The sequence below is a fragment of the Suricata suricatta genome, chromosome 2 (genome assembly GCF_006229205.1).
Source record: "Suricata suricatta isolate VVHF042 chromosome 2, meerkat_22Aug2017_6uvM2_HiC, whole genome shotgun sequence".
Classification (NCBI taxonomy): Eukaryota; Metazoa; Chordata; class Mammalia; order Carnivora; family Herpestidae; genus Suricata; species Suricata suricatta.
The window spans coordinates 2,908,537-2,924,248 of record NC_043701.1 but is presented as its reverse complement, the minus strand read 5'-3'; the positions used below and the strand labels follow the sequence as shown (position 1 = coordinate 2,924,248).

Here is a 15,712-nt window from a genome sequence, read left to right as displayed (position 1 = left end):
ATTGTCAAGTAATACTCCGTGTCTATGAGTGTGTATACACACCGATATGCATACCACATCTTCTTTATCCATTCACCAGTCGATGGACATTTGGACTCTTTCCATACTTTGACTATTGTTGATGGTGCTGCTATAAACATTGGGGTGCATGTATCCCTTTGAATCAACATTTTTACGTCCTTTGGATAAATACCTAGTGGTGCAGTTGCTAGGTCGTAGGGTAGTTCTATTTTTAACTTTTTGAGGCACCTCCATATTGTTTTCCAGAGCGGCGGCACCAGCGTGCGTTCCCACCAACAGTGCAAAAGGGTCGAATTTTAAAGCCTCCCCCCACATTGGTCAGTAGCCTGACACCCCTCCACCCATCCCCTCTCCAGATGGGGTTAGAGACGAGGATACTGGAGGGTCACTTCCTTGCCCAATTGAGCACAGGAATGGCCAAGAGAGCAAAATAGAGCAAGTAAGGAATTTATTTAATCTATAGACTGAATGGTCAGCTCCTGACCTTGGGAAGGGCTGTCCGCAGCTGAGGGGCACTGACGTGGGCAGACGCCTCAGCGTGTGTGTGTGTGTGTGTGTGTGTGTGTGTGTGTGTGTGTGTGTGTGTGGTTACCCTTTAGTCCAGAGGTAGGTAGCAGCTTCCTGCTGTCATCAGTTTCTGTGCAAATGGTTTGAAAGGGCCAATTATACTTTATTTCCAAGTCTTTCTCACATAATCTACACACACAAAAAGTCTGCTTTGACGAACTTTGCTGACTGCTTTTTGTAAATGTTCCCTTAGTCTCTGTTCCCGTCCATAGAGCACCCGGCATTCTTAGCAATGTTGGGGATCATTGTTGCTCAGTCTCTGATAATTTGATAAACAAAATAGTCCCTCTGTAATAAGATTTCTTTTTGTTAGAAGTGAGTGCAAATGCTTCTGTATTTTCCAGTACTTTCTGTGGTTCTATGATGCACCCTTCATGTCCTTTACCCATTTTTTAAATTGCACAGTAAGTGCGATTCATAATTTCCGCTCATAGGAATTTATTTCAGGGAGATAATGGAGATATCGGTAAAGGTTTTTCAACAAGGGTGCAGCAATAGCATTTTTATTGTAATAAAAACAGAATTGTGTCAGACAATAGGAGCAAAAAGCATTGTTCCTAATGAATCTCCTAAAGGGCATGTCTGAAAAACGCTTCATGACATGCAAAAGCATTACTGATAGAAATCTTAACTGTAAATGCTATAGGACCTTAGTTTTATTAAAAACTAGATTTCGTTCCCACCCACCAACACACACACATCTGGGAGGGATAAAGCACAACAAAGCTTACTTTTTTGTCATATTTTTGCAGTTTGTAGGATTATGGCGTTTTTACTTTTTTCTGTAAATGCTGTGGTGATGCTGACCCCGTGTGGTCTGAGGCTGGTGGGGTTTGCCCCCCTCACAGACCAACTGGTCATGTGGTCTCAGCCCACGAGTTTGCTTTTCAAAGAAACCGTGTGCTGTTTTACTGTGCCCTCCTGCAGTGTTGGTACATACCCTTCTTGTAATTACTCCCCAGTAACTTCACTCGGAGAAAGACTCAGAATGCCCACCGTCATGGGAAGACGGGTCCCGAGGAGCCTGAGCGCTGCTCCGAGACCGCTGTGGGGGTCTTGTATCGACGGAGCGAATATTCTGACTTGAAAGTCCACAGATGACCGTGCTTGCCACCCACGTGACCCCCAAGAATACAGACAGGAACGTTTGGCCAGCGGGCAGTACTAAGTGTACCTCCCCGGCAGGATGGCATTCAGCAGTGCCCCCACGACCATAAGCAGCCACTACCCTCACCCCCTGCCAGACAACAGCTCAGTAGACAGGAGCCCACAGGTGGTTGTGGTGTCCAATACCCGATGCCCCTCAGAGCCATGTACCCGGGAGTCACGGCTCTGGCTTCCACCCACTAGATACAGTTCTGCTCGCCCAGATGCAATGTACCATAAATCTTTAGCGCCCTCCATCTACCCATTCCAGTGTCCAGGGAAATAGAAACAAAGTTAGCAGAAAGTCAAGTTCTATGTGGATAGGACCAGCCACTAAGTTCTAAAGGCAGAACCATTGTTTTTTTTTTTTTTAATCCACTAGTTGGTCATTTTAACTTGCTGTTATGGGACCTGTTGATGAAGCCATTCAAGGGACCAGAGGTGACTTTTGTGTTACATCTAGAAATTAAAGCCATATAGAAACACACACGTGGGGTGCCTGGGTGGCTCAGTCGGTTAAGCCTCTGACTTTGACTCAGGTCAGATCTCACGTTCATGAGTTCGAGCCCCGCTTCAGGCTCTGTGCTGACAGCTAGCTCAGAGCCTGGAGCCTGCTTCCGGTTCTGTGTCTCCTTCTCTCTCTGCCCCTCCCCCTCTCATGCTCTGTCTCTCTCTGTATCAAAATAAATAAAACATCTAAAAAATTAAAAAAAAAAAAAAAGAAAGAAACACACACGTGACCAGCGGCAGCCTCCCAAGGATGTACTGGCCTCTCTGGTCAGCATTTTGCTTCTTTACCAGAGTCTCCTAAATGATACGTTGACCAGGCTGCAAGATTTAGAGACAGAATTTCCATGTTCTATTTATGAGTAGTTCCAGTGATGTGACATAACTGTGCAGTATATCTTGTGGGGTTAGAATGGCCTGCAGCAAAGATTACCTAGTTTGCTTTGGAAAACATAATGTCCTTATGATCACTGCCAACCTCGTGGTAGGTGTAGTCACTCCGTGCCCCAGCCAAACAGGTGTGTGTCTCACCCTAGGAATTAAATTTTATACCCTATGTAATGGGATCTTTCATCCTTATTTATTATGGAAACATAGGTAACATTGTGTTTGTTCAGGAAACAGGATAACTTAAGAGAAGTGGAAACAAGGGGAGAAGCATTGGTAAATAGTCTGTGTTACCGGGATCGCTCATTAAAATTAGGAAGCCTGTGCCATGTCAACGAAAGAAACCTCGGAGAAGATGACAGTCGAGGTTTTCCAGCTGCTATATGGAGATCCCACGTTCCCCTTCGTAGAACATGTTGGCATCACTATGAGCGCTGAGCAATGTTGAACGACGTAGAAGACGGAGGAAGTCATAGAGACCCTCGCATTCTATGGTGAAGGGCGTGACGCTCAGCGGGCGCCCACACGAAGCCGGCCAGCTGGCGGTCTCCGCTAGAATTCAGGTTTCTGCTTCACGCCCCGTGTTCCCTCCACTCCCGCATTCCACCCTCACCTGTGTCGCTGTCTTTTGGCCAAGCACCGAGCTGTTCCATATGCTTCCCTGTTGGCCTTGATTTTCCAGAACTAAGAGCTAAGTTGCACCCAGTTACAGTAATTTTCTCATCCTCGGTTCCTGAGATAATCCGCTCCCTCTTCAGCTGTGGACATCGCTTTGATCTTTCTGGTAACCACCCCGTGAACGTGTGGTTGTGTGCTTTACCGTCCTCCACCGCGAGTCTGGTTTAGAAATACTGAGGGCATCAGTTAGCACTTAACACACACACTCACCCACACGTTGGTTTCTACTGAGTCAGCTGAAGTTTTACTAGGTTTTTGAGTTCCAAAACAAGTCAAAGATTCAGTTGGTCAAAACCCAGCTAACTCATATACTAAATATCAGAGTCGTTTTTCTCTGGAGAAGGGTTGTACCTACACACGTGGCATCAAGGAAGACAACTCTGAGGATGAGCATAGGTTCAACCCAATCCATTCGAAGACACCAGCAGTTCTAGGCAGTCAGGATATGTATTTATGCTGATGAGCTTAGGCGACTCAAGTTCCCTACTCAACACTGATTCCATACTGTGTACGTCATTCTATCTCATACATCAGGGAAGAAGAAAAATACAGAAGCACTCCCTAAACATCGGAATCAGAAAGATCTTTTCTTTAATTACAAAATTTAATACTCTGGTTTCTCTTCAGATCATATAAATCTTTCGCCTTTTAATTACAGAAATTATGTTTCAAATCTGTTTAACTGAAAGTTCACATTCCTCCAGAGATTTCCAGTTAATTGAACTTGTATAGAATTTATTGTAACCATGGGACACCTGGGTGGCTCTGTCTGTTAAGTGTCCAACTTTTTATCTCAGCTCAGGTCATGATCTCATTGTTCGTGAGATCGAGACTATGTTGGGCTCTGTGCTGACAGCATGGAGCCTACTTAGGATTCTCTCTCTTTCCTTCTCTCTCTACCCCTCCCTCACACTCACTCTCTCTCTCTTTCTCAAAAATAAATAAACTTAAAAAATATACGTAACCATGAGTGAATGAACCATAGTAAGTCAAAAGTGCTTATTAAAAAATCCGACTAGGAGTGTCAAGGTAGCTCAGTTGGTTCAGCATCCAGCTTCAGGTCATGATCTCATGGTTCGTGGGTTTGAGCGCCATGTCAGGTTCTGTGCTGACAGCTCAGAGCCTGTAGCTTCCTTCGGATTCTGTGTCTCCCTCTCTCTCTACCCCTTCCCCACTTGCACTCTGTCTTTCTCTCTCTCAAAAATAAATATTTTTTAAAAATTTAAATCAGACTAATAAAAATATGTGTTTTATAGAAATAGTGAAATATATGTTATATTTTCAGTCCATTTGGCTACTATTACATGAAATCTCTATTTTTTAATATTTTTAACATTTATTATTGAGGAACAGAAAGACAGAGCATGAGCAGGGGAGCAGCAGAGAGAAGGGGAGACACAGAATCAGAAGCAGGCTCCAGGCTCTGAGCTGTCAGCACAGAGCCTGATGTGGGGCTTGAACCCACAAACTGTGAAATCATGACCTGAGCTGAAGTCAGATGCTTAACCGACTGAGCCACCCAGGCCCCCCTGAAATCTCTATTTAAAATCAGAATGTGTTTGGGCGAGGGATGTGCTAAAATTGCTGTGTGTACAGCCCCCACCTTCTTCTGCAAGGATAACAGAAAGAACCAAAATGCCCAGAAATGAGGGAAAGGGTTGGTCACCGTGAATCAAGATAAAGTGAAAGCAAAACTGTAGAAGAAATACATCTACCAACTAGTTGTTTGAAAACAAACCCATGTACCTGTAGAGTAGGGCCTTACGCATGGTCCTATTAAGGATGCAGATGGGGGGAGAAAGGATTGGCATGCACACCCCTCCACTGGAATCTCACGGGGACGGTGGAGAAGGACCTGCGGATGCTGAAGGGGGGCAGCTGTTTGCACAGCAGAGGCGAGATGGCTCAGAAAGCGCCAGCCAAGTCCCGAAGGCGGGGGTGAGCCTACGAAAGTCCAGGAGAAGCTTCTGCTCTGCCTGGTGGCGCGAGGTGATCGGCCGGCGGGAAGTGTGCCAGCAGGTGCGGCGGGCCTTGCCCAGCAGAGATGCAGAGGCGGGCCTGGAGGAGGAGGTCTGAGGAGGGAAGTGATGTGGGACACTTCGTAACGCTGGCATGGGAGAAGCAGGACCAGTAGGGCCGCCCTGCACAGGAGGAAGTGTCTGTCGGCTCAGCTGGTGTGAAGCCTGCGTTGATCTCGATACGGTTTTCCTACAAGAAGGAGCAAAGCCCCGTACAGCTGCTCGGCCTTCTCTTTGGAGCCCTCGCTGCCGTGCTGTGGATGGAGCTGTGATGTCCATGTGAGTCACGAGACCCTTTGGGTCCCAAGGCCCCTCCCGACGGCGCCCTGCAGCCTGTCAGACAAGGGGGGCCTCCAGCCCGGGGGTCGCCGGCGCAGGAAAGCCCGGAGGCCCCTCTGCCGTCCACGTTCCCCGTAATCACGGACGTGCCCCGGGCTGCCGCCCTTGCCTCTGCTGTGGATTTCAGCCTTCTTCTGTTTCAAGGCCTCCTGTCTGCATTTCCTCTGCATCCAGAAAAATCTCCTGACACCTGCTCCTCCTCTTCTTCTGTTTTAACATCTGTGGACTTTTTAGCTTCCTTGCTTTTGATCTTTAAATATTCCACAAATTCTGCTTTCTAGAAGATTCCTTTTTTAATTATGAATCAGGGAGTGGTGGCCTCCTCCCCCACCAAGGTCTGAGGGTTGGGCTAGTGGCTGCCACACACGAATCTCGTCTGTCGGGGGCTGTCGGGACCGCTCCCCACCCTCACTAGAAACACAGTGCTGCCCTTGACCTCTGGGGCTCCCAGGTGACTGTATCAGCCAGGATGCCAGCAAACCTTCACCCTCCGCGTTCTCACGAAATTAATTTAAATTTAAAATTAAAATTAAAAAGATAATTGTGTCTGATCATATGCAGAGTAATGCAGCCCCCACAGTGGAGGGGGTGCGGCTGGGGTGTGGAGGAGACTGCCCTCAGGCCCAGCTCCATCAAACTGGGGTCCTGTCCATTGAGAAGACCCGACGGACCCAGAGGAGAACTTGGGGTATGAAGGATGTGTAGCCCCAGTGTCCCCATCTGCAGGAGAGGCCACGTGCACAGGGAGGGAAACTCAGTATAAATCATTCCGCTGCAGCACCTGCCACCGGCCGAGGCTCTCCCCGGCTTGCACCCTGAGACGTGCACTGATAGCCCTTCCTTCAGGGCCTCTGCTGCTGAGGCCTCGGGGGCCAGCGAGTCTCCAGGAGGCACAGGTGCACCTCCCTGTGGCCGCTGCCACTCCTCCGTCAGCATCTCCACCAGCTGCTGTGGCCGAGTCCGGGAGGAGCAGGAAATGGACTCTCCTCAAGTCTGTGCTGATTTGTGGCTTCTGAAAAGAGCATACCCTTGCTCCGGCGTCCACACGGAGGTCCTGCCGCTGGCCCGTGGGAGGCGACCATCCTGCCCGACTTCTAATCTCCCACATCCTCTCTGCCTGAACTTCTGCTCCCTCTTTCAGAAGCCTCTCCGCGTGCAGCCACGTGCGTGTCGGTGAGCGGGGTCAGGCCAGTGGGGACCACGGACGCAGGGCCTCTGGGGAGGACGGAGCCCGGCAGAGCCCCCAGGGTGACTGGGACTCGGGCAGGCAGCAGCAGAAACCACTTCAGGAGAGGAGGGTAGAGAAGGTATTGAGGAGGGGCGTCCGGATCACCTGTGTGCAGGACATGGGGACAGTCTCCCGTCCTACCGGAAAACCCCAGATCCCTGGCCGATATGTGGTGCTCGGAAACCAGCATGTGAGGACCACAGAACATGCTTTGTCCCTGTCCTGTGCTGGTGTACATCTGATTATTTGGGGGGATATTTTCTAATGCTTTCTGGAAGAAAGACTCAAGGGCAGAGCTCAGTGCCTGGAGTTGTAGGGCTGCGGTGGTGAGGGTGGGCTTTGCCTGCTTAAACACCAGTGGCCTCATGCCCTAGAGCAGCTGTTGGGTACAGAATCTGCAGAGACCCGGGCGCCAGCCAGGTGCCCACAGCGGGGCAGCCATAGAGGCGGGCAGCCCCTTCACTGGAACAGATTCTAGAGCCTCGGCTGACAGGGTGTGGGAACCGGCAGGGCTCAAGCCAGTGTAGCCCAGTAGCTCCTGGCGCACTAGACCCGTGTTCTCCTGAATACACCCAGGTAAGGGACACCATGTGATGGCCGCTGTATATGCTGGGAGAAGCCTGGTGACAGTGACACTGGGACAGCTACACCATCCAGTCATGTTCTTCTGCATGAAGAAGTGGCCAGAGGGAGAGTGAGGAGACGCTGTGGCTCAGACAGGTGTCCGTGGTCTCGAGTTCATTTCTGGTTAAAAACCACCCTTTTGTTTATTTAATAAGTTGCTAAAAAGAGGCGGTGTGATAGGGGCACCTGGGAGGCTCGGTCAGTTGAGCGTCCACCTTCGGCTCAGGTCATGATCTTGCAGTTCTTGTAGTTCTTGGAGCCCATGTCTGAGCTGTCAGCACAGAGCCTGGAGCTGCTTCAGATTCTATGTCTCCGTCTCTCTCTGCCCCTCCCCCACTCACACTCTGTTTTTCTCCTTCAAAAATAAAACACACATTGGGGTGCCTGGGTGGCTTGGTTGGGCATCCAATTTCGGCTCAGGTCATGATCTCACCGTTCCTGGGTTCAAGCCCTGCATCCGGCTCTGTGCTGACAGCTCAGAGCCTGGAGCCTGCTTCGGATTCTGTGTCCCCCTCTCTCTCTGTCTCTCTCTTGCTCATACTCTGTCTCTCTTTCTCTCAAAAACAAATATGTCAAAAAAAAAAAAAAAAAGAGGCAGCGTGCTGTGTGTAGCTGATGCGATCATGGACCTGCCCGGGTTCCAATCCTGACTCCTCCTCGGATTCTCTGGTGACCTTGGGCATGGCATTTCACAACTCCACACCACCCGGTTTGAGCCCCTGCTGACGCCTGGCCAGCAAGCTGTTGGTCAGGTTACTCACCCCTGCGCGCAGGTCTTCATCCCCAAAACAAGACTCGTTCCTGTTCATAGCATTTTGTTTTTGAGAGACAGAGAGAGACAGCAGGAGCAGGGGAGGGTCAGAGAGAGAGGAGACACAGAATCGGAAGCAGGCTCCAGGCTCTGAGCTGTCAGCACAGAGCCCGACGCGGGGCTCGAACCCACAAACTGTGAGATCATGACCCAAGCTGAAGCCGGACGCTTAACCAACTGAGCCACCCAGGCTCCCCATAGCAATTTTCTAAATCTGAATTAGTGTTTACAGAGTTTTTGAAAAGTGCACAGCCAACATATGCAAAAAATACCTGAAAATGGATCAAAGGCCTAAAACTAAGAGCTAAAAGTATAAAATCTTAGAAGAAAACATGGCGGTAAATGCTCATGACCTTGGATTTGACAAAGGATTCTTAGATGGAACACAAAATGCACAAGTTACAACAGAAAAAAAAGAGAAAAGATCGGTAAATTGGATTTGATCAAAAGCATTTGATTACAAGCATTTATCCTGGAGGGTCTAGCGTGGATGTCACCTCCCCCGTGAAGCATTTCCTGATCCCTCCAGAGAGAATGACGAACACAACAATGGCAGATGTGCTATTGAGCCCACCCTTCATGCCAGGCACTGCATTGAATTTGTCAACTCACTCTTCATATCCACCTGAGATTAGGTTGTGACCATCTCTAGTGACAGGAGAAGAAACTGAGGCACACGGAAGCCCAGCAACTCGCCAGGTCCTGTAGCACATCCTCTGCACTCCCAAGCCTGTGCTCTGGATGCCCTCCTGGGGCCTTCAGCAGATTAAGCACTGTGGAATCTGGACTCCCATCTGCAAACAGGAACCCCCGCAGACTGCCTCTCACCCTCGCACCCCTGCATGTTGTTGGACAGCCATAAATCCTGCAGGGGAGAGAGAGCAAGGGAGGCAGTCAGACCTTGAACCCCAGACCAGACCCTCAACTCTATTCCAGAGTTAACAGAAAGCCATTTCAGGTTTTACGTAACAGAATGCCATGGAAAAGATGGTGTTTTAGGAAAGGCTGATCGGGCTGGTGATGTATGAGGTGAATTTGGGGAGGGGGTGACGGAGCAGGGACCCCTGTTCCCTGTGGATGTGCCAGGGAGGCACCACCCACCTCGTGCTGGGTTGAGAGAAGCCCCCTGCGGGAGGGGAGCAGCTGTGTTTGCACCGCAGGCGCCGGGCCAGGGACTGCAGGGGCCACAAGCCGGGAAGGGGAGATGCTCCCGTGGGCACCGGGACCCAGGGTGATGGCCTGGGTTCTGAGCAGACCATGGAGAGTGGAGAACGCAGCCGCTCACCCCAGCACCTACCTGCCCCCTGCCACCACTCACTGAGCCGCACCACGTCCCTCGCCTCCGGCCTGAGTTCCACCTGAACGTCTGATGGAGAAGGTAAAACGTCTCCCAAGCAAAACACACTCTTCCATACAACTTGTTTCATTTCCTTCCATTAAAAATAAAACCAAGGTGATAAAAGATTTAATATCTATCACAGCAAATTTTACTCACTCAAAATATTAATTGGCTGCAATCTGGTTTGATTCAAAAATTTATTATAGGCTTAAAATACATAAAAGAAGTTAAAAATCTAGTAATACATCTTACCCTTAGGCAAACTCATAAGAAGTTAAATTAGGATGTATACTTGCATCTGGAAGTTTTCCAACTCATTTCTGGTTGAAGTGCATGCTGTAAGCGCCAGGAGCCCTGAGCAGAAAACTAACACTTGGTGGTCCTTTCAGATCCACCATCCGTGAGGACCATCTGGAGAAATTGCCTTTTTCTTTTTTTGCATTTTCAATTAAAAAGACATTAATATTTCCACCCTTTCCTGTACTCTGCAAAACACCCTCTCTCTGTGGTCTCTAATGACACTGACAGTATTTTTTCTAGAATTTCTTTAAAAGCCTGAGTGGCTCAGTCGGTTGAGCATCCAACTCTTGACTTTGGCCCAGGTCATGGTCCCAGGGTTGCGAGATCAAGCCCACATCAGGCTCTGTGTATGATTTGTTCTCTCCTCTTCTGTCCCTCCCCCATCTCTAAAATAAAAAATAAAAAAACAAATAAAAACACAAAGTAAAAGATAAACACCAGATTTGAGTCCCATCCCCGGTCCACAGGGATGTGTCTGTCGGCGTTGGCACTTGCCAGGGGCTACTCTCTGGGGGCAGGGACGCAGGGATTTGGTGCCGAAACACAGGACTAAGCCGGTCAGCACCTTGGAGAGCGCAAACCTTTTGTGAGCACCTTGTTACTTTAAGAGCTTCCGGAGACCTTAGGTTTCTCCTGGGCCACAGGTCTTAACTTTGGCTGCACCTTGGAATCATGTGGGATGTTTTCTAAAAATCCTGATGCCTGGCTCTCAGCCCTTGATGCTGCTCCTGGGCGGGGCTGATGGACCAGGCAGTGGGGTCTCCAAGAGCGCTCTGGATCACTCTTGGGGGGCATCAGAATTTAAGAACTACGACCCAGACCGTCCTCTTCTCGCACCTGGGTCAGCACCTGGGTCAGCACCGCCCAGTGGCTCAGGAGCAGCTTTGTCTCATGTCACCCTCTCGCCCAGACCTCGGTTCACTCGGTGCAGTCCGTGGACCCCCCTGGCTGCTGCCCCCTTGTCACACCCTCAGGTGGCCAGGCTGGCCAGACGGTCCCCGTCCACCATCTCATCGCCTTCTCGTCGCCAGAAGACTTTCATATGACTGTGATGCTTCTTCTCAGGCCACCATCAATGGCTTCCTGCTGCTGGTGGCCCCACCTCCGCCATCATGCCCCTGACAGGACAGCCTAAGGGAGTCTTGGTCCACCTCCGCCGACACCCTGTGCCCACTTGTCTCTGCCCTCACGCTGTTTATTCTGTGTACCCAGCTGCTCAGCTCCGTCCTGTGCGTCACTGAGGCTTCAGTGTGACCAGCACTCTCTTGAAACCCTGTCACTTGCCATAGCCTGTGAGGACTCTGTGCTGAGTGAGACACAGCATATGATTCCATTTATGTGAGGTGCTTAGAGTCCCCAGATTTGTGGAGACAAACAGTGGAACACTTGCGGGGCAGGGCGGGGCATGCCAGGAGCTGGGGAGGGGTGGGGACTAGTGTTTCATGGGGACAGAGTTTCAGTTTGGGAAGATGGAAAGTTCTGGAAGTGGTGGCGGTGATGGAGGCACAACAGTGTGAATGTACTTAACGCCGCGGGACTGGACACTCGAACACAGTTATGGTGGCAAATTTTGTGTTAGATGTATTTTTCTGCAATAAAAGGGATTTTTTTCCATCACGGTCTCAGTGAATCCTTTGGCCTCAGTTGGGGAGTCCTGTCACATTCCCAGAGCCACACCCGCCCCGTCAGAGCACTTTCCCGGGAAAGCTGGTTCTCTACCCCCCCACACTACAAGTAGAATAGAAGCACATTCTGCGTGCCACCCCACTAATCACTGCGCCTCCTGTGACTGGCACAGAGCGGGTGCCACTGCATAATTTGTAATGAATATCGAATGAATAAATGCCAGATTTCCAGCTTTTCAGCTCACCGATCTTAATTGCTAGGAAAAATACAATAGCGGAAATAATCAACACAATTTGATGTGAAAGCGTCCAGTGTATCAGACCACAGACTGTCCCCTCGTGGAAAACGGTCGTGTGGGGTGACCTGTGCGAGGTCTGGAGTCTCTGATTAACCAGAAATGCCCCAGACACGTGCAAACCACATCCCCAACTTCAGACTTCTCACGGGCACCCCACTTATCATACCTGCTCGTTAACGTTGCGTTTCCTCTCTTCCCAATTAGATTTTTATCTTTGAAAACAACATCTACTACTGCGGGCACGTTGGGAAGCAGGCCATCCGCGTGGTGTCTACGGGGAAGGAAGGGGTGATCTACAACGGCCTCAGTGACTGGCTGTACGAAGGTGAGCCGCTCCCGGGGGGCAGACCTGGGGCTCGGGGTCCCGCTCCTGCTCCACTGGGCGGCGGCGGCGGTTCCCTTCCACTCCAACTGCAAAGTAGACTCCAGTTTCTAGAAGTTCTGCTGAATTAAAAAGACACTGTTGGAGCTTCAGGGAGCATCGGGCTGGCAGGGCTGAGCCCCTACCTGGTGGCCAGGTGTAGGGGGCTTTCCAGAACCCAAGGTCCTCGCCGAAGGGGCAGTAGGCACTCCTCTGGGATGTGTGCAAATGTAAAGGTTTCTGGACCTCCTCCCAAGAGGTGGGTGTCCTGTCTGGCCTGGGGAGGGAAAGCCGGAAAAGAGGTAACCGGTGGATCTTTCCAGAGAAGCCGATGCAGGTGGTTTGCTGTTCCGAGTACTTCCACCTTGTTGGACATTTCCTGCCGCTGGTGTTCCTCTGGCACCAGAGGGCTGCAACTGAATGCATTATTAAATAACTAAAAATCTGAGCGGGAAGCTGTCTTCTTAAACATTTATAGTCTGTCTCCGTGCTAATGAGACTTTTGTCATAACAACAACGATTGTGTATTGACTGCTGTTACGTTCTGGTCACTGTTCTGAGCGCGCTCTCAGCTGTTACCTCACTTAGCCGTCTGTCTGTCTCAGCTCGGGCTGCAGAACAGTGTGGACAGGGGTGGGCGTGAAGAAGAGGCATGTTTCTCGCCCTTCTGGAGGCTGCAAGCCCAAGATCAGAGCCCCCTCCTCACAGACGCTGTCTCCTCACGATGCCTGCACGTGGCAGAAAGGGGGAGAGACAGATGTGGGTCCTCATCCCTTAGAAGGGCACTAATCCCATCAGGGAGGCTCCCCCCGACCTCCTCACCTCCCAAAGGCCCCCGCTCCCAGCACCATCACGCTGGGGTCTGAAGCTTCAGCGTGATTCCAGGGGACGCAAACATTCAGCCCCCGGGCCCTCACAGCACCGTTCTGACCGGAGCCCTGTCACTGACCTTCCCCACGGTGGGCTTCAGTGATCAGCCCAAGTTCACACAAAGTTAAGTGGCACACATCAGGGAGGATCACCATCCCAGTCCTGGATGATTCCCTGTCCAGACATCCAGGTATGGGTCTGGATGCTTATCCACCAGCATTGGGCTGATTGATGAGCAGCTTACCTCTTCTGAGCTGTGGCCTCTGCTTGAGGCCACATGGTCACATGACAATTCGCCAGGCCAGGCCAGGGGACACCCTGGGCATGATCAAGCCCAGAAACTACCGTTTTTCCTCAGTGCTGTGCATTCCTCAGGCTGGGATTCTTCATTGTGAGGCTTTATGCACCAAAGAGCAGAAAGCAGATAGATATGAAGCGTAGTACCACCTATCATAATCTCACTGAGCTCTCTGAAGCATAAAGTTCTATGACTTGATTTCTAATTTTTAAAAAAACTTTAAGGGGCACCTGGATGTTTCAGTCAGCTCAGTGTCTGAGTCTGGGTTTGGCTCAGGTCATGATCTCACGGTTGTCAGATCGAGCCCTGCTCAGCATTCTCTCTGCCCCTCCCCCTCTCGTGCACACACCCATGCTTTCTTTCTCAAAATAAATAAATAAACATTGTTAAAAGTAAGCTGAGATATGAGTTGCATACAACAGATAGCACAATGACAAGGGCACACTTGGAGGAGTCTGATGGACGCATAAACGATGCACCCGGTCAAGACATGGAACATTCCATCATCCCAGCATTCCCCAGAGCCGCTTTCCCGGTCCATCCTCCCCGTCCACGTCTCCCTTCCTGAGGCCAGCCTGTCCCTCGCCGGCGTGCCCGAGCACCCGTGTCCTGTCATCTCCAGGGCAGCCGCCCCTCCGGTGGCCCCGATCCAGGACGGTTCACTCTAACGTGGCTGGTGAGGCTCAGAGCATTCAGGATTGCAGCTTCTGAGTTGCTCTCTGGGCCCTGGGAGAACCTACCTTGAGGTTTTATTGTCACCTCGTCCTTGGTCGCCCCACGTGAGGATGTCACTGGAATGAGGAGGGGTCGGTGTCCACCATACGTTCCGTGTGCAGGACCGGCCCCTGCGCGGGGGGCCCCAAGGTCCAGAGGCACCCCAAAAAGAAAAGGTCCTGGAGTCCCAGCTGTGAAGACCCGAGTCGGCTCAGGACTAATCTTTAAAAAACATGATCCACAACCAGGAGATTTAAAATATCTTTCTTAGTATCTCCCTAATGAAATAAAAAGCTCATTGCTTGGCAATTCATGTTAAGCTTTTGCTTTAGAAAATCCATTGAGAGGAATTTCTTCAAGGCATTTACACGAAATTGTGTTGGTGTCGTAACAGAGCCCCAAATATTTCAAATCAGCCAGTTGATGTGGCAGCCTAAGCTACCTGGTGTTGTTCCCTGGAGGTTCTATGTGCCGGTGCTCGCACTTCTGACGTTGGGGGCCTGAGAGCCCGGGGAATCTTGGTTCCTGTTTGAATAATGGGTAAACTTTCAAGACTGTCTTTTTTCTCATCTGTGACTTAACTGAGTCACTTCCAGATGCTTCCTTTAAAAAAATATACAAATATATACTGCGGCGGGGGGAGCCCCTAGAAGTGTGTGCGGAGTGCCTGGTGTGGGTGGCGATGTGCCCGTGGGAAGCAGCCTTACGGTCTGTGCGCCTGATGGCAGAAAAAGGCAGGATCAATTCACTTTGTGCCCCGGAAGGAGTAAACACGTTGCACATTTCGGGATGTGTCTCTCTGGGAGGGAGAGACGAGGGGGGAGGCAGGAGGGCTACCAGGAGCCCTGCTTGTCCAAATGTGTGCACCCACTCCATGGGAAGGCCTGGCCAGGCAACCGAAGCACCCACATGCCGGGAGCTCAGTGCCGTGCGCCCCCCACTCGCCAGTGTCCTCGGCCCAAGGTGGCCACAGACTGGCTTTGATCAGCGAAATGCTGTCTGTCCTTTGTTATTCTGGGCAAATGCCGGGCAGTCGCACAGAATTTTGATTTTAACGTAAGATTGAAAACTGCTGGCCGGTGCCTGTAGCTGCTTTAAGGTTTGCTAACGCTGGTTCTCCAGAGATGAAAATTAAGATCTTCCTGGGCTTTTCTGAGAACTCCAGGGGCGCCTGGGTGGCTCAGTCGGTTGAGCGTCCGACTTTGGCGCAGGTCATGATCTCGCGGTTCGTGGGTTTGAGACCCATGTTGGGCTCTGTGCTGACAGCTCAGAGCCTGGAGCTGCTTCTGATTGTGTCTCTCTCTGCCCCTCGCCTGCTTGAGCTCACTCTTGCTCACGTTCGTTCGTTCTCTTTCTCTTTCTCTCTCTCTCTCTCTCTCTTTCTCTCAAAAATAAATAAACGTTAAAAAAGATTTTTTTAAATAAAGGAACTCCAGTCCAGGGACCCGTGAAGAATTCACACTTTCAGGCAAGTCCATATTATTGCAAATGCTGTTTTCATCTTCACTGTCACCAGCAGATGCATGGGGTATGGGGTGCAGCACAGAATTCTGGGCATGTGATTTCCTAATAACGGGACT

The 15,712-nt window shown here is 50.5% G+C and overlaps 1 protein-coding gene across 3 annotated transcripts in view; it reads left to right on the top strand.

The window, feature by feature from the left end:
- Nucleotides 1-15,712, top strand: part of DPP6 (dipeptidyl peptidase like 6) — an 867,370-nt gene that overhangs the window by 746,434 nt on the left and 105,224 nt on the right. For all 3 annotated transcript variants that reach the window (XM_029921134.1, XM_029921141.1, XM_029921139.1), the window contains exon 8: nucleotides 12,094-12,214. In XM_029921134.1, the coding sequence (XP_029776994.1) occupies nucleotides 12,094-12,214 (121 nt within the window). The remainder of the gene's footprint in view (nucleotides 1-12,093; nucleotides 12,215-15,712) is intronic.